We start from the raw sequence: 26,936 nt of genomic DNA, 5'->3' as shown, positions 1-26,936 counted from the left end.
CCCTATCCTTCCATTCTCCTGGCATTAAAAACCGTCTCATTTTCATCATCGACTGAGTTTTCTGTGAATTTACCACCAACTGGTACTTTCTGCCCCCCGGCAGCGGGTCATCTATACTGGTTTGTTGTTTGGGCCTAGGTGAGAGCTCTCCCCATTTCTTCCATCAGTTCTTCTGTTTCTCTTTACTCCCTCATTATCAAGGGGGCGCAATCTCCAATAGAATCTTGAGAAACAGTACACAGAATGTAAAAAATGTGCAAGGTTACATGATGAAAGATCTTTATTCACATCTCAGTTTTATTGTTGGCTTGGTTTTTATATAGACTTCAAGGTTGAAAATTACTTTCTCCAAACTTTAAAAGCATCATTCCACTGGTATGTACCATTCGGTGTTCCTGCCATTCTAATTCCTGACCTTTTTGAAGGCTAACTTGTGTTTTCCCTCCCTGAAAAATTTTCCCTGGTGTACGAAAATTTCGTGTTTCTTAGAATGGATCTTTTCCCACATATTTTTGCTGTGTATTTTAAGTCATACTATTCCCTCCCCTTTGTTTTCTCTGATCTCCCATTCTGAAACTCCCTTCTTCAGATGTCCACCCTCCTGTACCTTGTCTTTTCCTTTTTCTACCCTCTACCTGCTTATCTTTTCTAAGAAATGTGTTTGTTCCACACCACCCGCCTCCCAGTAAATTCCACAGGGTTTCCTCTACTGCCTTTGTTTCAGTTTGTACACCTAGTGATCTCTGTCTTTACGTTTCAGGGTGAGACCGACTAGAAGCAGTGAGGGCTGGCCATGTGGTGCTCAAACCATCAGCACCACCCAAGGCTTTTCCCCTGGGGGCCCAGTGAGGGAAAGTGGAGGGGGTTCGTCATCATTCAGTACTCGCTTTCCCTTACACCTCCTCTTTCAAACCAGTGGCTCACCCACATCTTCAGCATGTGAAATGTGAAACTGCTCCAGAAGGAAAACATCCTACATTCTTGACAGAGGAGAAGCCACGTCACCAGATTTGGCAGGTTATGAAGAGGTCTAGAGAACTACTCTTCCTTAAACTCTCAAACAAGCCTCCTGTTTTCCGCCTTAAGAAGTACCCAATGAGCACCTGGGTGGCTCAGTGGATTAAGCCACTGCCTTCAGCTCGGGTCATGATCTCAGTGTCCTGGGATCGAGCCCCGCATGGGGCTCTTTGCTCAGCGGGGAGCCTGCTTCTCTCTCTCTCTCTCTGCCTGACTCTCTGCCTGCTTGTGATCTCTCTGTCAAATAAATAAATAAAATCTTCCAAAAAAAAATAAGTACCCAATGATTGTGGGGTGCCTGGGTGGTTCCGTGAGTTAAGCCGCTGCCCTCGGCTCAGGTCATGATCTCAGGGTCCTAGGATCGAGTCCCGTATCGGGCTTTCAGCTCAGCAGGGAGCCTGCTTCCCTATCTCTCTCTCTCTGGCTGCCTCTCCATCTACTTGTGATTTCTCTCTGTCAAATTAATAAATAAAACCTTTAAAAAAAAAAAAAAAAGAAGTACCCAATGATTGTGAGTTTGGTGCATGCAAGGTTTCCATGGAGTTAATCACTTAAGTGGGAACCGCCCTGTTATTTTTCTTATGAGGCTAATTCCTATATGTCTTTCTCAAGACTTAGTTTAGGTACTACCTTTCCACAGTGTTTGGTTTTATTTTTATTTATTTATTTATTTATTTATTTATTTATTTATTTTTAAGACATATATATTATTAAAAAAAAAAAACAACTTGTATTTTTCCCAAATTCAAATTTCAAATTCTTTAGGCTTTAAAAATTAATGAAAAATTTTTCTATTTTCTTATTTCACTTGGATGGAATAAATGACTTTAAAGAATAAATTCCAGGGGCACCTTAGGTGGCTCAGGTGGTTAAATGCAGGACTCTGGATTTCGGATCAGGTCATAATCTCAGGGTTGTGAGACTGAGCCCCGCTGCTGGGCTCATGCTCGGTGTAGAGCCTATTTCACATTTTCTCTCTCTCCCCCTCTCACTCTGTACCCCCCTTTAAAAAAAAAAAGAAGAAATTCCATTATTTTCTATCTGTAAACTTTACAGGTTTTACTTTTTCTTACTTTGTTTGGATCCATCTTTAAGAAGAAAAGCCAAGAGAATTAAGGAGACTATTAAAAAAAAAAAAATTCACAGTTCTTAGTTAAGTAGCAATCCAGCCCCAAAACATGCCCCTAAAATGTAGGCTACAAACAGCAAACTATTTTAGAACATGTCCTCATATACATATATATATATATATATATATATGCATAAATGCAGTTATTTCTAATCCTTTTGGAAGTCAAAAATCCCTCTGAGAATTTAATGAAGCCTACAAAACCTCTCAGAAAATCTCATCTTACTATCTCAGCAAACAGTTTTCAATGTTTGTCTTTCAACAAAAAAGACCAAGTGTGGTCAATCTGATCCCCTAGTTACTGACATCATGCTTTCTTTCTTTTTTTTTTTTTGAAGATTTTACTTATTTATTTGTCAGAGAGAAAGAGAGAGGGAGAACACAAGCAGGCAGAGCAGCAGGCAGAGACAGAGAGAAGCAGGCTCCCTGCTGAGCAAGGAGCCCGATGTAGGACTCGATCCCAGAACCCTAGGATCACGACCTGAGCTGAAGGCAGCAGCTTAACCAACTGAGCCACCCAGGCGCCCCATCATGCTTTCTTCTTCACCTGTATTCATTCTATTCCCTCTGAATGAGCCACCTGCACAGAGCATTGCTTTCAGAGTTTTAGGAACCAAACCAAGAACTACCTCATCCCAAACCTTCCCTGACCATTCCAGTCAAAAGACCAAACTGTTCAATTACTCATACCTTTCTTGCTCCCTTCCTTCTCCATCCACTCATCCAAAACACAGCCTACAACAAGCTAAGAACTCAAGGGTCACACCTGACATTACAGTGTTGTATTATTAGTTGCTTTATGTTTTTCTTAAGATAGTGGTAATTTTAAAATTATAGAATTTAAATTTAGAATTATAGAATTTTCATACTATACAGAATTTCAAAGAGGTAAAAATTCCACAATGAATACAACTGATATTTTAAAAACTGACTTAAATGGGTGGCATGAGTGGGCTGGGTAAGTTTAGATAATAAAAGTAAATTAACTTTTCAGACTTTTTACATATAAACTTAGAAGTATAATACTGCCATAGAAGTGTCAAGTAAAGGCTGAGCTTAATATTCATTCCCCACTGGAAAAACACATTTTAGCCACTGACTTGTTGCTCTCAGGTTCAGACTGGGGTGAACCTCGATGATTATTTATGAGTCTTGTTGCGTAAGTATTTGCCACTTCTGAAAGATGTCCTCTTGGAACGCTTTCCTTCACAGGAGAAAAGCTTTGACCTGATCCGGGGGGTGTCCGAAACAAAAGTTCAGCATTAATCTGTTGCAAGAAAAGAAAATCAAGCTTAAAGGACTTTTTTTAATGTGCCATGCCCCAAAACACAAGGTATTATTTTCCCTTTGCCCCATATCCCAGAAAACAATGAGAGCGATTCTAACCATGTAAATTCTTTAGGCTATACCAGAGGAGAGCCACTAACAGGCCAGTAAGCCAACTCCAACCTGCAAGTAAGTGGAAGGATGTTTTTGCATTTTTAAAGATGTCAACAAAACAACAAAACCAAGAATACACAACAGAGACTGCATGTGGCCCACAAAGTCTAAAATACAAACTATCTGGTCTTTCATGGCAAAATTTACTGACCCTATACTGTACAGGACTTACTGAAATACAATTAAAAACTTGTTTTTCTAAAAGAAACAGAAAATAAAGTCAACAATACTGTTTTAGAGTAAGCCCACTTTTCTTTCTCACCCAGTTCTGTTCTCACCTCCAAACCCTCAGTCTTTGCCGTTAAGAAAACATTTCAGTGTTAACTAAAAGCAAACACACACATCTGCAGTGGACCACAACTTCCTTATACAAGAAGTACAACTGTCTACCCAGATATCCAGAAAAAGTGCCTTAACACCATTAAGCACTAAGAAAGTGCTCAACAAAGAGAAAGAAAAACACGGTAGCTTTGGTCCCATGTAACTCCCCATGGCTCTCCTCTGTGAATTTTTCCTTAACTGCCTATGTGACAATAAGATTCATTTTCTTTCTCTCTCTCTCTCTTTTTTTTTTTTTAATAAGGGAGGGTGGCGCAGAGGGAGAGAGAGATGGGGAAAGAGAATTCCAAGCAGGCTCCATGCCTAGCAGAGAGCCTGACATGGGGCTCCATCTCAGAACACTGCAATCATCACCTGAGCCAAAATCAAGAGTTAGACGCTTAACTGAATGGGCCACCCAGGTGCCTGGGTGTTAAGATTCTTAATGCCTGCCTTTTCTCAGATGATGCCCGACTAAATAGTAAACTGAACAGTGAGTGAAGTTGTCGGGCTAGGAAGGAAGGCAAGAAGGGGTATAAGAAAAGGAGTATGTGGACTGAATGAACAAAATCACTCAATTTGTTATGTAACTCCTAAGCTTTAAAGCTATTTGTTAAGCTAGCCACCACCCAATATAATACACAGCTATAAAACGCAAGGTTTCATCAGTTACCCGAGGGATCATTTCCGGTTGTCTGATCCTGAATTTCTCCTTATCTCTAAAAGAAAAGAGAAAAAGATGAAAAGTGAACATACTTAAATTTGATTATTATTTTTCAATGTTTTCCAATGATAAACTTGCCATTTCACTAATATGTACACTGAACTTTGCTTCAATTTCATGATCATCGGTGTTAAGCCCACAGGCAGGGAAATACTTTCTCTTACCTCAGTAATGCCCAACATTTGCCTTAAGCTTTCTACCCTGACCAGCATTATTCTCAGACCTTTGAGCAAGAACATCACACAGGCTTCTAACTGGTCTCTTTACTCACGGTCCTGTTGCTGGATTTATCTTCAAAACCAGGCACTCTAAATCAAAACCACCCAAAAGTTCCCCATGCACCCGGCTTCTGTGAGCAGACACTAACCTACAGTTCACCAGGGCTGACTATCCTTCATTAGCCAACTTCCCCCTCCCTCCTCTATTCTCCATTATGCCCATTCATGTATTTGCTCTAAAGCAGAATGAATCTGTTTCCTGTACATTTGCATCTAACCCATCCTCCAAAGCCTATTACACAAATATGCCTCATGAGTTTTCCTGATCCAGATTTCTCTTCCCATCCCCAGAGAGAAGTCATCTCTCCTTATGGGCTTCCCAACAAAATGGATCCTGCCTTCGATGGTATCTGTCAACTTAATGCACGTCTTACCTTCCCTGTTAAGACTATAAGCTCGTATGAGGCAGTACTCATTTATGATTCATCTGTGTGTGGCCCAAAAGACAAACTATTCTGTATGCAAACTATCCTGTGTAGACAGGACAGCGTAAATGGCAGGTGGAAAAAGAGCAGGTATCCACGGTATAAAGTAAAAAAACCAAAAAACAAAAAACTCCCAGTATTATGTATCCACATCAAAATCTTCTTTGGGTGCTCGCTTCGGCAGCACATATACTAAAATTGGAACGATACAGAGAAGATTAGCATGGCCCCTGCGCAAGGATGACACGCAAAATCTTCTTTGGGGTCATAATCTTTTCTGGGTTGTACTAGCTTGATCTTGGAGAAGCATGAACTAAAGCTGTACACCCACCAGCATTAACAATACAGGCATTATTTCCCCTCCAAACATTAATACAACACTCACTTCTTTTTGTAGGTTTTTTCGTAAGTTGGATGCACCAAATCCTCATCTTCAGGTTCTTCTGGAACATCACAATTTCTAGTCAGAAAAATCACATGGGAATAACACGTCACCAGCGCCTGTTCATACATCTTGAACAGTACTTTCTGCCTTTCCAAAAAGGGTACTACCAACTATATGGTACCTGAACTGTGGGTCAGGGTTATTGGAGCAATACCATTTTTCTGGAAGTTGATCTATTCCATCTGGTAATTTTCGCCACTTTAGACAGGAATCACATTGAACCCATGTCTGATCAGGACGTTTCCTGGAACAAAATGATGTAATATTAGTATGAAAACATGGATGCAAAGTACACGTCATTAGATCTTCTATATCATTTTTACCGCAAAATGCCTTTATTATTTAATTCTGTTCCTGAAATGCCTGCAACATAATTATTGTTGTGCAGCAAGTTAAATTTTTTAAAAACAACAGTTCTGGTTACCTTCAAAAGGTTAAAGCCAACAGGCCAATTTAAACAAAGAGACTTAAATGTTTTAACAGCATACTATTCAATTTTGTTTTCTGGTAATAAAAAAGCAACTTAAAGAAAAAAATAAATAAATAATAAAATAAAATTTAAAAAAAAAAAAAAAAAGCGACTTAAGATTCCAAAAGCTTTGCTTTGAAATTTATATTAAGTTAGCATTTGCAATGTCCAATCTAGTATATTTATTAGCACAATAAAACACTCACATACAGAAAACAGGCAAGCTGTTATTACTATAATTTAAGCATTTTTAATAATTCTATTACATTTTTAGCCTCTACTAGAGGAGAGCCTCTACTCTCTCCCTGAGGAGAGAGCCCGATGCAGGGCTCGATCCCAGGACCCTGAGATCATGACCTGAGCCGAAGGCAGAGGCTTAACCCACTAAGCCACCCAGGTGCCCTTAAAATTATTTATATATTCTTTTAGTGCTTTATAGTTTTACCATTTGAAAATCACAATGATCCTATGAAGAACTTGGGTATTCATTTAACATTTCATTGACTATAAGACTTCATCTTAATGAACAAATATAATTTTTTATTTTAAATATAAATGTTTTAAATATAAACTTTTAAAAACAAATTTTAAATATAAATTTTAATATAAATTTTTAAAATATAAATTTTTAAAAATGCATTTACATGGTTACATAAATTTTAAACAATCCAGAAATTTGTTTATTTATTCATTTTTAGAAAGGGGGTAGGGGCAGAAGGAGAGGAAAAGAAAGAACCCCAAGCAAGCTCCACACCCAGTGCAGAGTACGACACGGGGCTCAATCTCACAACCCTGAGATCATGACCTGGGCCGAAATCAAGAGTCAGATGGTCAGTCCACTGAGCCAGCCATGTGCTCCAGAAATGTATAAAGTAAATACAAATCCTTGTTTTAGGAGCTTACCACTGTTCATGTTTTAAAACCCTGGTAGAATTTCCTATGCTTGCAGAATTAATGCATGCGTATATGGACACTTAAAAAAATAGGAAATTAATACACTGAATTGCATCTTTTTTGTTCCTAATTATACATCTTGGTCATCTTTCCATCAGTACACAGTTATTATTCATTCATTCACAGAACTGGCACTGTGTGCTATCAAGTTATTGACTGCTCGTAAGGCATATTCTTTGTCTTCTAACTCGAGGAAGTGAGTGCTCCTAATGTTCCCATTTTACAAGTTAAAAAAAAAAAAGGGAAGTTTATAAAAGGCCAAGTAACATGTTCAGTGTCACATCATTATTAAAGCAAAATTAGAATCTAAATTCAGTTCTGGATTTAAAGTCATGACCCTAAGACCAGAGTTTTTCAAACTATGAGATGCAATCCATTAGTGGATCACGAAATCAATTTAATGGGTCAAGACTTGCATTTTTTAAATGAAATAAGTATCAGCATGCAACGTATGGATAAATACTGCTTCGTGAATCTTTTGTGTGTGTGTATTAATGTGTACATTCACTGGCTCATTTCATGGTGTGCTGAGTTATACAATTTAATTCTTATTCTGGCTTAGTTCAAAGTTTGTGTTCCATCACTATACCCTCCAATATCATGTCTTGATATTAGAGTGGGTTGATATTTTTTAATGTACTTACTGAATATCTTCAACTGGCAAATTTAGAGGATATTCTGCATTTTTTTTCACTTTCATTTCATTCCAGTAATCATTCAGCTTTTCTCCTAATGCTGCTATTGTCAGCCTAAAAAAGTAAATTAAAATCAATTTAAGAAAAAAAAAAAGATAAAAGTTCAAACCTTTGTCAAACACAGAGAAAGCACAAATGACTTATTAAGGATCATGTAGACACTACAGGGTAAAGGAAATTGATGACTCCCAAAGGTATAGTTAGTAAAGAATGCTCTAATGGCAATTTTCTACAAGGACACTTTTAAGTTCTCAGAGCAGAGCCAAGATTGTCTTTGAAGATATAAACAGTAATATTTTGTGTCCTCTGTTGAGAAAGTATGTTGCAGACCAATTAGTGGAAGAACCACAGGCATTCTAAATTCCAACTCCATTGACAAACCTATAAGCTTCAATTCAAATTAGAAATCAGACTTTTAGTTTATAAAAGAATGCAATCGGGGCGCCTGGGTGGCTCAGTGGGTTAAAGCCTCTGCCTTTGGCTCGGGTCATGATCCCAGGGTCCTGGGATCAAGCCCCGCATCGGGCTCTCTGCTCAGCCGGGAGCCTGCTTCCTCCTCTCTCTCTGCCTGCCTCTCTGCCTCCTTGTGATTTCTGTCTGTCAAATAAATAAATAAATCCTTAAAAATAAATAAATAAATAAATAAATAAAAGAATGCAATCAACACCAGCAAGTGTATTTTAAAATAGCTTCTGTCCCACAATTAAGACTATCACTCCTTCCTCAATAAGATATTAATAAAAAGCTGATCAGTGGGATCTAAGGCCACACTTAAGCAATCATTCGAGTTAAGCACCTACTGTGACAGAACTATGCACATACAAGGTATAGTCAGTGTAACAGTCTCAATTTAAAATAAAGCTTTCAATCATCAAGACTAGAAATCCTACACTGGCAGATTAATCAGACATTTCTATCCCCACCTGTTACTTCCAACTAATTTTTTCGTCACTGTCACGTAACATTTAAGTGTCCAAATCAGAACCAATCTTCCCTTCCAATCGCATCCTCCCTTTTCCAAGTTCTCTTCATCGCCTCTCATCACCACTATTCCTCAGTCCAAAAGACTGCACCCATTTATGCTGGGAATATACCGAAGAGTGAAACTGCAGGTTTACAGGGGTGGGCACGGATATTTGGTTTTACTCAATAAACTAACAGTTGATTTGTATTGATTTTATACCCACCAGCCATGTGCCAGGGCTCCAAATGCTCTATCTTGCCAACATTCTCTTACTCATTTTAAATAATTTTTCATTTTGCCCATTAATGATCAATATTTTTTGCATCTTGTTTTAAAATATGCTTAACTAAGGTTTTGAAAATATTCTTGTTCCCACTTTTTTATCTTACATAGGTCTAAAATCCATCCTGTATCAATTTTTTGCTTCATTTGAAGCAAGAGTCATATTATCTATACAAATGGCCAACTGACCCAACATTTTTGGAAAGATGATCATTTTCCCACTATTCTATGATGTAATCTTTGTCATAAATCAGGTCATCAAATATATAAAGTGGGGGGTTATTTCTGGCTTCTCTATTTCACTAGATAGCTTATCCTTTAATACCACACTTAGGGACTGTAGCTTCGTAAGTACTGGTATTAGTAGGTTAAGTTTTCTTGCTTTGTTGTTCTTAATTATCTTAATTACCTTGGGTCTTCTGACTTTCAACATAAAGTTTAGAGTAAGCCTATTAATAGTATCAATACCCACAAAAGCTGGGAGGGATTTTTTTCTTAAATTGGAATCGTATTTAATTATTTTAGAGAAAAACTGACATTTTGTAATATTCAGCCTCCCAATTCTTGAACCTGGTATGCCTACCACTTGGGGCTTAAATTTCACTCCACAGTATTTCATAGTTTTTAGTGTACATGCTGCATATTTTATTTACTCCAAAGTACCTGATTTTTTTTGACACTTCATGACTTTTTAAAAATTTCATGTTCTAGTTTCTTGTTGTTGGTAAACAGAAATACTATTGATTTCTGAATACTTCTCATCCAACAATCCTAGAATACATACCACTTAACTTGTTCCTTGTTAATTCTAAATTTGCATATTATTTTGGACTTACTCTATACTTAATACTATCTTATACAGAAATGTTTTATTTCTTCCTTTCTAACCCTTATAACTTTTACTTCTTTTTCTTTATTATATGGTTATTTCCTCAGGAACAACGGTGTATAGTGGAAATCCTTATCTCATTTTCATCCGTAAGGAATCCACTTCGTTGTTTTTGTAAATGCTCTGCATTGCTAATATGCCCTTCTATTCATGATTTTGTAAACGTTCCTTTTTTTTTCTTCTAAATTACAAATGGGTGAGGTGCCGAATTTGCTCAGACTTTGGCTCGGGTCACCATCTCAGGGTCCTGGGATCAAGCCTCTCGGAGCCTGCTTAATATTTTCTCCCTGTCCCTCTGACCCAACCTATCTAATCCCACCCCTGCCCCACTCACTTGTACATGTGCTTTCTCTCAAATAAAAACAATTACAAGTGGGTGTTGTGATTTATCAAGTGCTTTTTCTGTACCTATGTATGAAAATAACTGTAAGATTTTTCCTTTCTAACATCAATGTGATGAACTACATTGATTTTTGAATAATAAAACCATGTCACCTTGGAATATAATCTAATTGGTTTTAATGTATTAATTATCCTTTTTACATATTACTAGATGGCATTTGCTATATTTTAAAATTTTTTGGATCTTGATCATGAGAAACATAAATTCCCTCTTGTAAGAAGTATTCACAAGTTCACTACCAGAGTTACATGCCCTCATAAAACCTTTAATTAAAGATAGTGTAAGACTGGTGCTACTTCCTTCTTAAAATATTTGAATTTAATATGTGGGACGTTTTCTAAAAATTGATTCAATTTTAAAGGAACATGCACATATCATCTAAGATGGTAAAAATTGTTCATGCTATTCCTTTGATGTTCTTGGGTGTGTCTCCTTTTCGTTTTTGATATTGAGGATTTCTGCTTTCTACCCCCCCACATTGTCCTTTTACTAATCTTATCAAAGAACAAACTTCAGGCTTTTTTATTTTGTCAGTTATGAATTTATTGTCTCTCAGCTCCAAATTCAGTCTTCTTTGCTCAGTTTTGTGATTTTTTTTGACACTTGGTCATATAAACATTTATCATTTGGCAGTCCGAGGAATGCTGAACTGGATTAACAGATGAATGGGGACAGCAACGCAAGTGTCCTTCAGGTCCTGGTATGTATGTATGTATGTATTATTATCTGGCTGGAGCCAAATAATAGAGGAGCGCCAGCTGTGCTCTCTAGCAATGCTCTGTCCTCCGGCAGCCCACTACCTCCATCAAGAGACCAGTCCCCGTGTGTCCATATCCTTGGGCAAAGACCGATCTCCTCTATAGAATAGCTCCAGCTCACCCACAGCCTCTGGCAATAGCACGTCACATCTACAGTCCAGCACTGGCCAGGCCTTCTTTTTCTGGCAAGAAACTTGCAAGCAGTTTGTTCCTATGTTGTCATGACTGCTACAAGAAGATTTGAATCTCTTGACTTGAGGGGCAGGGGGCCCTCTCCTAGTTCCTAGTCTTTTTTCTCAACCTTGAGGGAATAGTCAGTCTTCTGTATCTGTTGGTTCTGGGAACCTACTGTCTTCTTTTACCCCTTCTAGTAATCACCCTCTACTATTCTAGGAAATAATTCCTTGTATTAAATTAACCCTGTTCGGGGCACCTGGGTGGCTCAGTGGGTTAAAGCCTCTGCCTTCAGCTCAGGTCATGATCTCAGGGTCCTGGGATTGAGCCCCGCATCGGGTTCTCTGCTCAGTGGGGAGCCTGCTTCCTCCTCTCTCTCCCTACTTGTGATCTGTCTGTCAAATAAATAAATAAAATATTAAAAAAAAAAAAAGAGAGAGAGAGAGAAATTATATCCCTGTTCAACTAACAGGAGTAGCCTCTGCCCCAGGAGTCAACTCTTGAGTGTATACTAATTTTCTGTATTATATGCGTTTCCTAATTCATCAGTTTTGCTCTTATCTTTATTATTTTCTTTTTATTTTTTCTTTATTTGAAAAAAGGGCCTGTGACATTATCTTTATCTTTATCACCAATGTTCACATGACATTTGCATTCTACTTCATCATATGTGCTCATTAGGGAAAGTCTGCTTCCTAAATCTACAAGTAAAACTAATGGTCATATTCATTCTGTGACTTCTAACCACTCTTATAAGATCATAGTATTTCTGTCTAAAGTACACAGGACTAAATCCCCTTCAAGTTCCCATCTATAAGCACAAAGTTTCATGATATTACACAATAAATGTTGACACCAATAGAGCAGGAACATCCTCTATTTCTACTATAAATCTCAGAAATACTTCATCAATAAAGATGGGGAGAACATATTTCTACTGGTGATGGGGTAGATTAACTCCTAGGTTGGGAGAAGAGGGCTAAAGGTGTTTTCTAAGCAAGCCTCTCACCTACCAATTTTCTTAAAGTTCTGTAAGATAAAAACATCCACAAGACAGAAAAAAAAAAAAAAATTCAGCTTAGATGAAAGTATTCCCAAAATAAACTGTAAAAAGCCAGTGACTTTAACAGGTAACATACCTGTACTCATTAGTATAGTCAAAATCTTGTTTATTATGAGTTGGCTTTAGGAAGTTACACTCTATAATTCCTACTACTCCAACACCCATATTGTTCGCCTGAAAAAGAAAATGAAATCAGTGTTTTAAGCATAAGACACAATGCTCAAAATAATTACCTTCCACAAAGACTTATAATTTGTATGAAACATTTCTTACATTTTATATCCCTATTCTTAAGAAATTTAAATTGAAAAATAGTGTCTGGTAGGTTTATTTTATTTTTCTATAAGTTAATTCCTAAATATATTAGAGCCTTCCTCCATAACTACTTCCACTGTTGTCAAATATCCATTTAGACAAGTATTAGCATCCCTAATTTAATACAAAAAAGACCACCTCTATTGGGATGCCTTTCTTAGACAGTGGAAACTACAACTAACTCCTTTCTATATCCACAGTATTTAACAAAGACCGTAGCAAAAAAGTGTACCAGATTAAAATTAAAATCATTTGTCCAAAGTTACACATCCAGTTGATATCAGAGATGAAGTAAAAACCTAGGACAGTTCAATTCAAGTTATTTTTTAAAAAATGCTCCTAGAGAGCACCTGGGTGGCTCAGGCGGTTAAGCATCTGCTTTCAGCTCAGGTCATGATCCTTTTCATTTTCCTTTTCTTTTTCCTTTCCTTTTTCCCAGGACCCTGGGGTCCTGGGATCGAGTCCCACATTGGGCTCCCTGCTCCACAGGGAGTCTGCCTCTGCCTTTCTCTCTCTCATAAATAAATAACATCTTAAAAACCAACAAACAAAAAAAAATACCGCTACTAGCTAAAATACTGAACTCAAAGTATATGAGTCATATATTCGATTATCTATAGATGATTAACAAGTATTAAGTTCAAAAATATTTTGTTCACAATTATAGCTGAGTCTACAAAAGGAAAAAGTAAAAGAATACTAAAGTGAAATTTTTCAGAAATACAGCTGAAACCATGCAGATCTAATCCCACTATTAAAAACCATCAGTGTTCCTCATCTCATACCATTAATAAACCACGATACCCTCCCAATTCGTAGTTCTGGCTCACCTTCTTTCAAATCTCATCTTATCTCTCTATGCATATGCCCCAGCAAAGTTAGCTACTGCCTTAATGACGTCACAATCTCTGAAGCCTCTTTCCCTTCCTTTGCAGAGATTTTTCTCTGCCTGGAAAACCCTTGCCAGACTTTTCAACACAGTAACATCAACTAAGACTCATCGCCATCACTGCTGCCTCCAAGAAGCTTTTTCTGATGCTTTCAACTTGTACCACATTTTCCCCTCACCAGAGCTCTGACGGCATGCTCTCTATCTTAATCATCTTCTTATTCTGAGTAAATCACACCAGATACCTGAGTCTTATTTAGTAACTGCTTATTGAATCTACAGAATGCAGGGCGCCTGGCTGGCTCAGTGGGTTAAGCCTCTGCCTTCGGCTCAGGTCATGATCTCAGGGTCCTGGGATCGAGTCCCGCATCGGGCTCTCTGCTGGGCAGGGAGCCTGCTTCCTCCCCTCTCTCTCTGCCTGCCTCTCTGCCTACTTGTGATCTCTGTCAAATAAATAAATAAAATCTTTAAGGAAAAAAAAAAAAAGATTTTGAATCTACAGAATGCAAATACTATGCCCAATCCGTCACCTGGTAAAGAAAAACAATGTAACAGTTGGCTGTAAAAGCCTATTTTTTACAAGGTCAACCTTAACCATAAAGTATATACAATGCAAATTTAACTGGGTTGGAAAAATGGCTGTGTATCTTAAGTCAGAATCATAAAGGATAAAAGAAAAAAAATATTTTCCATTCTGTTGCAGATACATTGTTTCTTTTGAATCCCAAATCACTTGAGAAGTAAGCCTTATTATCAAAAATGCATTTCCAATTACTGATGAAATTCCCCATAACTTTAATAAGAGTATTTCTGATGAAAATTATTAGTCCAATTATCAATGAAAATTAGCATTTTTAAATAAAAGTTATTGACACCTCATATCATGGTTGCCAAATTTCTGTATTTTAGCTGTTTACTGAAATTTGTGGTTACCAAAAAAAGCCCAACAAAGTTTGCTTACTTTTGCGAAAATGCTATATTCTGGGCTCATGTCATGTTAAATTCTAAGAGTTACAACCCCTATTGAGTAATGTTCAAGATAAACCCACACTAGCATACTGTGTAGAGCTCACATCATTCTAGAAAGAACTTAGAATGAAATAAGATTAATAGAAAATGAAAACCATAACTTTGGAAAACAAGATATGATTAGGCTTACTACGTTTAACAAACTTAATTTTCAGAATTTATCACTTAATTCTTAACACATATACTCCAAAAAAATTCTTTCTGTGAAAACACGTAAAGGATAAAGACTAGCATAGTGGGCAGTGTTCATCATCCTAAACTGAATTCTAGGACAATGGAAGCGGTTTACGAGGAAGGCTTTAATTTATTTAGGAATTAACTCCAAAGCAGTAAATCACCTATATGATCCTGTTTTTCTGGCTATTGAGCCAGGACTAAATAAAACTAAGCAGTTTCATCCCAGAAATAACAACGGATCCATATCCAAATGCAGTCAAATGGTCTTCATCTGGATCTAAGAACCATACTCATTTTAGGTCTAGAGTAAGTTACTTAACTTCTTATCCTCCATCTCCTTCCTCTGTATAACAGAGATAAAATATTCTGTCCCCCTCATAAGATCATCAGGACCAAATGGGAAATTAATATAAAAGTTCTTTAAGTTCAAGTACCATACCAACATTATTAAACACACTGGCATCTAAAAAAGTCATTAAGCAAAGCTTATTATTTCACGTTTGACCCAACAACATGATATTTTAACTTTTATAAAAGAGATATTTCAGATATAAAGCTTACCCTTAACTGACATCCAACTTTTTCATAAGCTTTGATGAGTCTATTTCTGTGATACATCATTATCCCATAATGATCTTTATTTCTGCAGTTGAATCCAAAAGTAATTCTCACTGTTTTAGTCTTAAATATTAAGGAAAATTCTGAACACACTACCTCACTCCCCTCAAATCATCCTTTTCAAGTCATTTTTTAATGAATCTAGAAGTGTACAAAAAGGACAATGCTGGAGAGGATTAGACTCCATATCAGGATAGAAGGAGAATGGGGGAAGAGAATATCTTCATACAGCATCATAAAAAGGAAAATAAAGGACACCTGGGTGGCTCAGTTGGTTAAGCACCGGCCTTCAGCTTAGGTCATGATCCCAGGGTCCTGGGATCAAGTCCAGCATTGGGCAGCTTGCTCAGCAGGGAGCCTATCCCTCTGCCTGCTTCTCCTCCTGTTCATGTTTACCCCCCCCACCCTGTACCAGACAAATAAATAAATAAATAATATGATATGATATAATAAATTAATAAATAAATAAATCTTTTAAAAAGGAAAAGAAAGGACACTAAATAAATAAATAAATAAATAAATATTTAAAAAAAGAAAAGAAAGGATACTAAAAATTTAGGTCGATAAACATCACGTTCAATGTAGGCAAGACTCTTTGAGACCAGCTGTGTCTTCACTTTCTGTCCACGTAAGATGATCTGCATTCTTGGTTTTAGGTATAATATACTGCAGTAAGCCTGTAAAGACACAAAATGATATCTGTCCTTTTCAAGTAATTACCTACGTATTTGTTCAATATTACTGATAACTGTATTTAAAAAGAAACCTGCCACTTTGCTTTGATAAAGGACCCATGAACTCTTCAAAAATATACACTATTAAAAAGCTGTAATTAGTTAACATTTGCTTTCTTTAAAAATAAACTCAATATACTACAGCTAGAAAAATGGTTTGCAGAAAACAATCTATTGACCTATATAAATATATTACAAATAAAACTTTTTAAAAAATTTACAGAACAGCATATGTGATATCTCATTTTACCTTTTTTTAGTATATATACTGCCAAAGCGAGCACTCTCATTTTAATTTTTTAAAAATGTACATATGTACAAAACACGACCATATTTTCTAACTCTTCTGTCAAGTAAATATATTACTATCACAGTTTAAAAGTAATGATAAATTTTATTTAGGTAAAAATAACAAGCAAAATAAAAAATAGACAAAAAGGTCTACTGTACACCTGAAAAGGAAAATATCATACATAATACTCCAACAGTTAAGCCAAGTATATCAACTTGGAATTTTTGAAAAATCAAACTGTAATAGTCAGCACTAATCTAAATGTGTTTTCAATTCTTTTTTTTCTTTTTAACATTTTATTTATTTATTTGACAGAGAGAGAGATCACAAATAGGCAGAGAGAGAGGGAGAAGCAGGCTCCCCGCTGAGCAGAGAGCCCAACGCAGGGCTCGATCCCAGGACCCTGAGATCATGACCTGAGTCAAAGGCAGAGGCTTAACCCACTGAGCCACCCAGACATCCCTGTGTTTTCAATTCTTAGTATGAACGTTTAAATACAGGAATGCCTGGTAGCTTAGTCAATTAAGCAGCTGTCTTGATTTCGGCTTATCATAATCTCACGTTCCTGGAACTGAGGCCTGTATCATCTCTATTCTCAAAGGGAGTCTGCTTGAGATTTCTACCCTCCTCTTTTCCTCTTCCCTCTCTCCCTCTGCCTTTCCCCCTGCTCACAGATGCGCCCCCTAAAATAAATAAATCTTTAAAAAAAGAAAAAAGAAAGTTTAGATACTTTACAATCTTGACCAAAGTCTGTATCTGAACATGTTAAAAAAATATGCCGTTTGGGGTGCCTGGGTGGCTCAGTGGGTTAAGCCTCTGTCTTCAGCTCAGGTCATGGTCTCAGTCCTGGGATGGAGTCTCCCATCAGGCTCTCTGCTTGGCAGGGAGCCTGCTTCCCTCTCTCTCTATGCCTGCCTCTCTGCCTACTTGTGATCTCTCGCTCTGTCAAAAAAATAAATAAATAAAATCTTAAAAAAAAAAATGCAGTTCTATGCCGGCCTCCAAGCCATCCTATAAAGAAATGAATTGAGTAACACAAGGACAGATGAAAGGTTCAACACAAAACTGAAACTGAACCATTTCTCTTTATTTCCTGATTCCTGATTTCAAAATTAGTGGTGTTTCATCACTTATAAAATTTGTTAACGATATTTTAAAACATTTTATTTCTTTGTTTTTTTTTAAGATTTTATTTATTTATTTGAAAGACAGAGATCACAAGTAGGCAAAGAGGCAGGTGGAGAGAGAGAGGAAGGGAGGCAGGCTCCCTGCTGAGCAGGGAGCCCAATGCTGGCTCGATCCCAGGACCCTGGGATCATGACCTGAGCCGAAAGCAGAGGCTTTAACCCACTGAGCCATCCAGGCGCCCCTAAAACATTTTATTTCACAGTATATGAAATCCACACCACCTGCTCTGACCACACCTGGACTGTTTCATAATTGAGCAAGATTTTTCTTAACAACTAGGAACATACTTCAATAATGTTTTGGGGTATATAACTGCTAGGGTCTTAGAAAGTTGTAAATGTGTAAATATCAAAAGTATCCTCAGCCTGGGGTTATGGAATCATCTCAGCACAAAAAATAAAGGGAAGTTAGTATTATATGTCTTATCATAGTGACTAAGAAACAATATTCTTATTATCCTATCAACATTTTAAACAGTATTCATTTCCTTGCTCTTGAATACATTTATTTCTAAGGTTAAATGTCAGAGATATTTATCACAAAACTATATTAATGTGATTTCTAGTCTATAATTTATTTGCTTTAGGATGTAAATTAAGATGTTGTGTTCTAAAATATTTAAATTAAAAAGAGAAGAGAAACACTGATTTTGGTGTTTCTTCCTGAATTAATCAATATGGCTACTGTAAGACATACTGATTCTAGTATTCCTAATGCAAATAATCTAACCACACAGTGAAAAACTACAAGTGCTGTTAGACCTGATGAATTTACAATTAAAAAAACTGTTTTCTGAGCAAATAAAACCATCAGTGTGCTCATGTAAAGTTAAATAAATTGGTTCCTGTCTGCGATACTTTTACTTAGAGATCCACTGTTTGATGATATTCTTGTGTCCAGAAAGAGAGCCGAACACATACCCTTAGGGAATAGTCACTCTCAGGAGCAATCTGGTCCATCCTCTCTTGCTTCTTGTACCCTTTCTTCCCTGTTGTCTCATCTAAATCTTCAGGAATTCTGATGTCATATTTATCCTTATCAAAATCAAATTCTGTTGCATTTTTGTAGCTATAAAAACAATTTTTTGAAAGAGCGAAATTATAACTTCACAGAAGATAAGCAAATCATTAACAAAACTAAACACTTAGCCATTCTGGTTGGGGGAGGGGAGAGACAAAAGCAAGGAAGGGAAAAACAAAAGAAAAACCCAGGAAGATGCAGAAAAACTGTATACATTCACACATTGCTGGCGGGAAGTCAAATGGTAGAGCCACTGTGAAAAACATTCTTAAAAAACCAAACAGGCAACTACCATATGACCCAGCAATTACACTCTTAGAAAAAGAGAAGATTTTATTTCCAGAAAAACCTGTACACAAATATTTACAGCTTCATTTGCAGTAACTCAAAATGATAAAAATCCAAAATGATAAAAAAAAAAAAAGCATAAAGATGCGCTTTAACTGGTGAATGGCTAAACACACGACGATGGTCCATCCATCCATACACTACTACTCAGCAAGGACAAGGAAGCAAACTGCTGACACACATAGGAACCCAGATGAATCTCCAGAGAAATACGATGAATGAAAAAAGCCAATCCCAAAAGCTTTCACACTGTAGGATTCTATTCATATAACATTCTTAAAATGCTGAGTTACAGAAATGGAGATGATGTTAGAGGTGGTCGGGATTAGGAAGGAGGAGGTATGGATATAAAAGGCCAACATGAGGGATCACGGGTGATGAAAATGTCCTGTCTCTTGACTCTGTCAATGTCGGTATCAACACCACTGTACTACAGTTTCGCAAGATGCTGCCACTGGGGGAAACTGGATAAACAATGCATGAGACTTGTGCCTATAAATCTACAGATATCTCAAAATAAAATATGTAAATTTAAAAAAGAGGGGAGTGAGGATGGGAGGGGCATGGCAGCAAAGCAAGGGAAAAAAGGGAACATAGATCAGAAAAGATTTTTAGTATTTAAGGCTTACCACTCAATTTGTGCTGTATTCCTATCATTCTTTGTGTCTAAATATCTCAGTATTATACATTTATCCTAAGTTTTTAAAAAACCTTATTTGCAAATGATTTTATCTTCACAAGGATAAAGGACTACAATTTTATGCAATACAGAGGTCTCACCTACTTTACTTTTCTCACTAGTTGTTAAATTATGCTTAGCTTTAAGTAACCGATAAAGATTTCTCTTCCTAACTTATACAAGTTAGGGCTTATTAGCTGGGATATTTTCTTCCCTTTTCTTTTTGAGGAGGGGTAGAATAGCAGAAAGTGAGAATTGAGCTCTACAGATACTGAATGGCAGGGCTAGGAAATTTAGTTTTAATAATATGAAATTATCTCGAACTGAAGCCAAAGTGGCATCGATAAAACACTCTTGGAAAAGACAAATTGTTACCTATGCCAAAAACTGAGTACCTTCCAGTGTATTTCTACTCCTTGTGACAATGGATAAATGTAATAAGACCATTCCTGCACAAGCAATTTCCTTCCCAAATGAGAAACCACTCGCTGAGTTCCACATTTACCTTCTAAGGTTCCAAATGATGATCCTCGTCCCCTTCTTACCCATAATAGCATCAAGTTCCGCCAGTAATTTCTGTTCCGTAGAAAACAGAGAATGTTCCAGAATTGCTGCAAGGCTTGCTTTTGATTCTGCTAAATTTATCATCTGTCGTATATCTTAAGTTAAAGACTTAGACCAACAACATACTTCTTATGATTGCAATACGGAAACTTAAACAGTAACAGATAACTTTTTCCTAAATTAATTTCTTAGTTTTAAAACTGCAGTTTGGGGTGCCTGGGTGGCTCAGTGGGTTAAAGCCTCTGCCTTCGGCTCAGGTCATGATCCCAGGGTCCTGGGATCGAGCCCCGCATCGGGCTCTCTGCTCAAGCAGGGAGCCTGCTTCCTTCTCTCTCTCTGCCTACTTGTGGTCTCTGTCTGTCAAATAAATAAATAAAAAATCTTAAAACTGCAGTTTGATTTCAGATAAACACCAAGGAAGATGAAGTATAAGTAAGTTTATTATGATTCCTAATTTAATGGTTCCTAATATCTGAATGTATTTATAAAAAAACACAGAAACTGTTTTCCTAAAGATATCTTGCTTTTCATGGGCTTAGGAAAAATTTCGAAGCAGACCACACATCTTTTTAGACATAGTAGGACTGAAATAAAGGGGAGAGCTACAGGGAGCTGAACACAAAAAGCAACTACCTTACCTTAAGGGTTTCCATGGCACAATTCCAAAAGAAGAAAGGGAAAAAGGCTTAGCCAGAGATGTAAGAGACAATGGGTAGGAACAAGAGCTATCACGGAAACTGATTAAAAAACGAGAATCTGAAGGAGCGCAAAAGGAAGGAATGGTTCAGAGTATTTCTTCAGAGTTTCTCCCCAGTTTCTATTTGCAAATCAAAAGGATATGGTGTTTGTTGAACGCCACTATTGGGACAACAACATGTTCTGCTTTTATGACTTCCAAGTAGGTCTGAGACAAGAAGCCCACACTCATGCTTTCTCCATTTTTGGTAAACACGATTGCATCTCTACCCAAACGCATAGAACCTGACTTGAAGCCATTCCCATACAATCCAACTGGGACATGACCATTCATGGTGACTTTGTCACTGAAGCCAAAGCTAAAAAGGAAAAAAAAGAGAGAGAGAGAGAGAGAGAGAGAGAGATTTTTAAAATATATATATTCTTCATTTTTTTTAAATTCCAAAATTATAATATCAAGTAAAAAGCCTGGGTATAAATGTTAGCTTCATCCTCTCTAGTTACATAATCTTAGGCATATTACTTTTAACCTATTTTGACGTGTTTCTCCATTTCTGAAATGAAAACTAAATCTGCATTGTAGGGTATGAGAATGACACACTAGAACAGGAGCTCATTGTCTGGCACGCACTGCCAAAACGACTAAGTTCTCATTTGGGATCCTGGGACTCTTGAGATTTCACCCATGAAATTTCTTCTACATGTGAACAACTCCCTCGATCTCAGCAAGCCTATTATAGTATGATTACTAACGGCATCAAGCTTCTGGCAGAATAACAAGTATTTAAGGGAAAGTACAAAGGACTCTGCTGCCACATTTTCTCTACCCTATATCTACACTAGGTACCTTGGTTTCCTTTTCAGGCACATTTGGCTTCATACTGACATCCTATTCTGTGACATTAGAGGCTTTATGACTGTTTTATCTTGCTTCCTTCCTTAACCTCTGAATCCCTTTAAAATGACTCCCTACCAAAAGTGGCATTTTACTGGAGATACTGGTTAGAACCAATTAACACTACGGTATAAATAACCACTACCAGTGCACTAAGACTCTAAAGGAATGGTGGAATTTTAGGTAAGTCACACAGGAGGGGGTGAGAATGGCAGGGACTGTCTAATAATCACATAGCAGTAGGAAATGGGGAAGACTTAAGGAAGGAAACAGAGTGGGTTGTGGGTATGGCATATCATGTTTAAAACACAGAAAGTATGGGCAATAAGTATGACACATGAAACCCCTGAACTGGGTAAAAGCAATGTTTTTAAGAAATGTGACACTTTTGGGCACCTGGGTGGCTCAGTCATTAAGCCTCTGCCTTTGGCTCAGGTCATGATCCCAGAGTCCTGGGATCCAGTCCTGCATCCGGCTCCCTGCTCAGTAGGAAGCCTGCTTCTCCCTCTCCCACTCCCCCTGCTTGTGTTTCCTCTCTCACTATTTCTCTCTGTCAAATAATAAACAAAACCTTAAAAAAAAACAAAAAAATTAAGAAAGAAAGAAAAGAAAAAAAAATGTGACACTTTTGGGGCACCTAGGTGGCTCAGTCAGTTAAGCAGCTGCCTTTGACTCAGGCCTGAGCCCCAGGTAGGGCTCCCTGCTCAGTGGGAAGCCTGCCTCTCCCTCTGTCCTTCACCCTGCTCAGGCTCTCTCTCTCTCAAATAAAATTAAAAAAAGAAAAGAAAAAAGAAAAAGAAAAAGAAAGAAATGTGACACTTCTACATACCTTAGCATTTTATGTAACTTATCTGAAGTCATACCATTCCCATTATCAGTGAATGTCAAGCATATATGGTCATTTATCACTGTTTTGTCAATCCATATCTGTTTAGCATTCACATCAGGATCATAAGCATTATCTGGGAAACAAAAGTTTTGAGAAATTTTGATTTGCATTTTAAAGATTTAATTAGTTCAGTACAATCCTTTAACAAGCAACATATTTTTTTAAAAATGACATGTATAGGAACCCCTAAGACTTGAAAACCTGAAACTAAACTGTATCTTGCTATATACATCATTCACTGATCGTTACAGAATTAGCCCTTTCCAAAGCCCTCCATTTGTTACACTGGTGCCCACTACACTGAAAAACTACAAACAAGAAGAGTGACTGTACCAAGGAGATGATCAAGACAGGGAGGTTTTCTTCTGCCCAAAGAACCGGCCTGGCTATGGAGAGAGAGAAACTGAGAACTGAGCGTCAACTAGCACTACGCACAAGCTGACACTGAGGGCATGCAATGCAGTCACTGAATAAATGAGAAAGCAGTCCTGTTCTCTGCTAAGCTGGATACACACATGAAGGTTTACCTTCTACACAGTTCTTCAAATTGTGGCCCTTTCCAATCTAACCAAAGTTTCTGGTGGCTTTTACATTTCTATGATCTCTGTACAGATCCCCATGTAACACTCTTGCTTAGCTTCCTTGTTTGTCTCAGAATAGATAAGTAGGAAGGAACACATTAAAAAAAACTACAAAAAATGAAAAAAATGTCAACAGAAGCAGCAAATAACATCAGCTTGTGAATTAAGTTCTACTTGAATATCCTTAATTGACTAAAAATACTTGCTGAGGTATATTTTGAAGTCTTTATGATTAAACATAAACAACGGTTCTCAAACTATCCTTCCATAAGGCAGTCTAGAATTAAAATAATCTTTTTAGAATCTTTTAGTTTAGAAACTAAATCTTTTTAGAATTAAAATCATCTTCCATAAAGCAGTCTAGAATTAAAATCATCTGGAAAAGTGATGTTTCACTTATATTTGATAAAGCACAAAGAGCACCATGACTTTCAGCTGCTCTACCCCAAAGCCAGACAATCACTAGACCTGAATGAACAGTCCCAGCTTGGGTGGGTCCTCTGGATTGTCATAAAAAAAGAAGGGCTCTGAAGAGCTGCAGTTTTTTTAAAAAACTTATGGGTTTTTAAAAAACCAGCTGAACAGCACATATTAGCTGGGAGACTTTGGAAAATCTAACTATGCCAAAGAAAAGAAGGGTGCTCAAAAGTTTTTTCTTTTTTTTCTCTTCTAAGGGTTCTAAGATAGAGAACCCTTTCTTTTTTTTTTTTTTTTTAAAGATTTTATTATTTATTTATTTGACAGATCACAAGTAGGCAGAGAGGCAGGCAGAGAGGGGGGTGGGGAAGCAGGCTCCCCGCCAAGCAGAGAGCCCGATATGGGGCTCGATCCCAGGACCCTGGGATCATGACCCGAGTTGAAGGCAGAGGCTTTAACCCACTGAGCCAACCAGGTGCCCCGAGAACCCTTTCTTGACAAAGAATCTAACGTATTTCCAAGAATTCCCAAGGATATACTTTCCTTTATTACGTGTTTCTCAAACACACGCTTAAAAAAAAAAAATCAGGGGTGCTTGGGCACCTCAGTCAGTTAAGAGACTGACTCTTGGCTCGGGTCAAGATCTTGAGTCCTGGCCTTCAAATCCACCTCTGGCTTGGCCCTCAGTGGGGAGTCCACTTCCTCTCACTCTGCCCCTCCCCCAGCTCTCTCTCAAATAAACTAAATCTTTATTAAAAAAAAAAAAATCACATGCCAGAGGGGAAAAAATCATGACCCATTATGCAAATCTGATCACAACTCTGCCTCTTCTCATGTTCACTGAAACACTATTAAAACACAATTCTATATCTAATCATTTTATCGGAGGAAACAAAAAATGTATTATCACAAATCTAATGTAACATTAACCTCCTTACTTGCTAACCTCAGGGGAAAAAAAGTCTGTTACATGTACTTTTCAACTATTAAAAAACACAATTCCTGGGCGCCTGAGTGGCTCAGTGGGGTTATAGCCTCTGCCTTCAGCTTGGGTCATGATCTCAGGGTCCTGGGACGGAGCCCCGCACTGGGCTCTCTGCTTGGCAGGGAGCCTGCTACCCCTCCCACCCCACCTGCCTCTCTGCCTATTTGTGATCTCTGTCTGTCAAATAAATAAATAAAATCTTTAAAAACAAAACAAAAAAAACAAACCACAATTCCTATTTTTACAATAGATCAGTTTCTTTTATAATCAGAATAAAACTATTTTCAACATAAATGTTTTATGAATTTGGCAAAATAATAGTAGAGAGAAGGTTGAGCATAATTAATTTGACATCTACTTGAATAGCTGTTATGCTAGATAAACCTTACCGATGGTATCATTCAAAATACATGTTTTATTAAACAGCTTATATGCATATTATTTTTCAATGAAAAGTTTTTTAAAACTTCAATTGCAAGCAACAGATTATACATGAAATTTCAATTTTACATACCTATTAATTCAGCAACTGCACTGAATGGCCAAGTGTGACTAGTAGAATTTGTATGTAAAAACTTCGGGCAAAGCTGAAACAAACCAATGATTCACATAAATTAATTCAAGTCTTACTTTTAAGAACTGAAACCAGTATAATTTTCTGTTCCTGTATTAAATAAACAACACCAGGGCACCTGGCTGGCTGGCTCAGTCAGTAGAGCCTGTGACTCTTGATCTCGGGGTTGTGGAGTTTAAGCCCCACGTTGGGTGTGGACATTATTTTAAAATCTTTAAAAGAAATAAAAATAGTAAAAAATAAAATAAACAACACTGAGACCAAGCAAAAATAATAGCTGCTTGCTTCAGGATATACCGGGAAGAAACAACCTCGAAGGTAAGGTTCTTAGAAGGCTAAGAACTAAATAGTTTACTCATCAACACCTGCTTCAAAACCTTGCCTCCTTGGGTCCACCAATCCAAAGCCATATTACAAACTACCCAGTCAGAAAGTTACCCAGCCTGCAAGGCCTACCTCAAAATTACTGTGAGACACAACTAAGATTTTTGCCAAGGGGGTGTTTTTTCCTGAATGCATTAGGCTTAATAAACATAGCTTCACTTATTAATCAAAAGGCTTTTCTAGTGGTCTCATGGAACGTCAGTATTTGATCTTTTTTATATTATTTACTCCCAGTGCATTATAATTAAACCTTCGCAATGGAGTAATAGACATCTATCAACCCATTACACAATGTCAAATAAAAGTTTAAACCCAAGGATTTTAGGTCTTATTTTATTCACAGTTATACAGTATGAATGACTATGCCAATCAACTTCATTCTATAGGGAACTCCCTAAATTTCTGAGTATAGATATCAAATGCATAAAAACGTCCAAGTGGCCTTCAAAGGCTGAGGCTTGAAATTTTCCATTAAAGAGAATTTCCATGCAATGGGGATTTTGTGTTCATTTTTAACAGATTATCTTATATTTAAGGAAAAAAAGAGAGGAGGCACTTTTAAGTATTTAATGTGACAAGCCCTGGGTATGTGATGAGATCACAAATGAAACCAACTGTGTTTGTAGTGCTCTATTGCTGCCACAAGGTGTCAGAAAGAGGTCTGTTTTTTCTCTGTCCACATTTGGTTTTAGACAATTCCCAAGCATTCATTCACCATTAGACTGAAAGGCACATGTGAGAAATGAAATTCGTAGAAAAGCAGTCTTCAAACTGGAGTATGGCACACATTTGTGTAATAAATAGGAAGTAATTCAGCCTTTCTACAGCATATGTTACAAAGTTTTTAAATAAAAACCAATTTCCAGATCTTCATCTTGCACCAGAGGCTTTTCTCAAAGTTAATCTACCTGTGACGGTGCCAGGGGTCAGCCATCGGGAGGCTCTTTATGTCCCAGCTGCCGGCCTCTGCATAATTATCACGCTACCATTTATAGAATGGCATACTCCTCACCTGTTACAAATTTTACAATGGAGGCATGGCTTTGGAGTGTGAAACTTCTGACTACCAAAGAAGACACTCTTAGAATATCTGTCTTTGCTCTATTTTATGCATTTCTGTTAGCTGTGAAATCTGGAACTGGAATGGGGTATTTTGAATTTTAGATGTATTGGCAGAATGTGGTAGTGGGAATGTCAATTTTCATTTAATGTCTTCATCCTGTATATCAATTCCA

General features: G+C 37.3%; 1 protein-coding gene and 1 non-coding gene across 3 annotated transcripts in view; one reads left to right on the top strand and one right to left on the bottom strand.

Annotated features, from left to right (window-relative positions):
* The window catches only part of MORC3 (MORC family CW-type zinc finger 3), a 45,361-nt gene that overhangs the window by 9,491 nt on the left and 8,934 nt on the right, over positions 1-26,936 (bottom strand). For both annotated transcript variants that reach the window (XM_059164695.1, XM_059164694.1), the window contains exons 2-14: positions 25,258-25,330; positions 22,701-22,833; positions 21,122-21,335; positions 20,222-20,370; positions 18,590-18,737; positions 16,004-16,132; positions 15,399-15,518; positions 12,504-12,601; positions 7,844-7,948; positions 5,898-6,020; positions 5,717-5,791; positions 4,578-4,623; positions 3,247-3,413 (exon numbers count right to left, since the gene is read on the bottom strand). In XM_059164695.1, coding sequence (XP_059020678.1) covers positions 3,247-3,413; positions 4,578-4,623; positions 5,717-5,791; positions 5,898-6,020; positions 7,844-7,948; positions 12,504-12,601; positions 15,399-15,518; positions 16,004-16,132; positions 18,590-18,737; positions 20,222-20,370; positions 21,122-21,335; positions 22,701-22,833; positions 25,258-25,330 — 1,580 coding nt within the window. The remainder of the gene's footprint in view (positions 1-3,246; positions 3,414-4,577; positions 4,624-5,716; positions 5,792-5,897; positions 6,021-7,843; positions 7,949-12,503; positions 12,602-15,398; positions 15,519-16,003; positions 16,133-18,589; positions 18,738-20,221; positions 20,371-21,121; positions 21,336-22,700; positions 22,834-25,257; positions 25,331-26,936) is intronic.
* Positions 5,500-5,608, top strand: LOC131826137 (U6 spliceosomal RNA). Its single transcript, XR_009351432.1, has one exon. It is a non-coding gene; the product is annotated as a U6 spliceosomal RNA (small nuclear RNA).

This window comes from Mustela lutreola, chromosome 2 (assembly GCF_030435805.1).
Source record: "Mustela lutreola isolate mMusLut2 chromosome 2, mMusLut2.pri, whole genome shotgun sequence".
NCBI classification, from domain to species: domain Eukaryota; kingdom Metazoa; phylum Chordata; class Mammalia; order Carnivora; family Mustelidae; genus Mustela; species Mustela lutreola.
The sequence above is the reverse complement of the archived record's forward strand: the minus strand, read 5'-3'. Positions and strand labels throughout refer to the sequence as shown.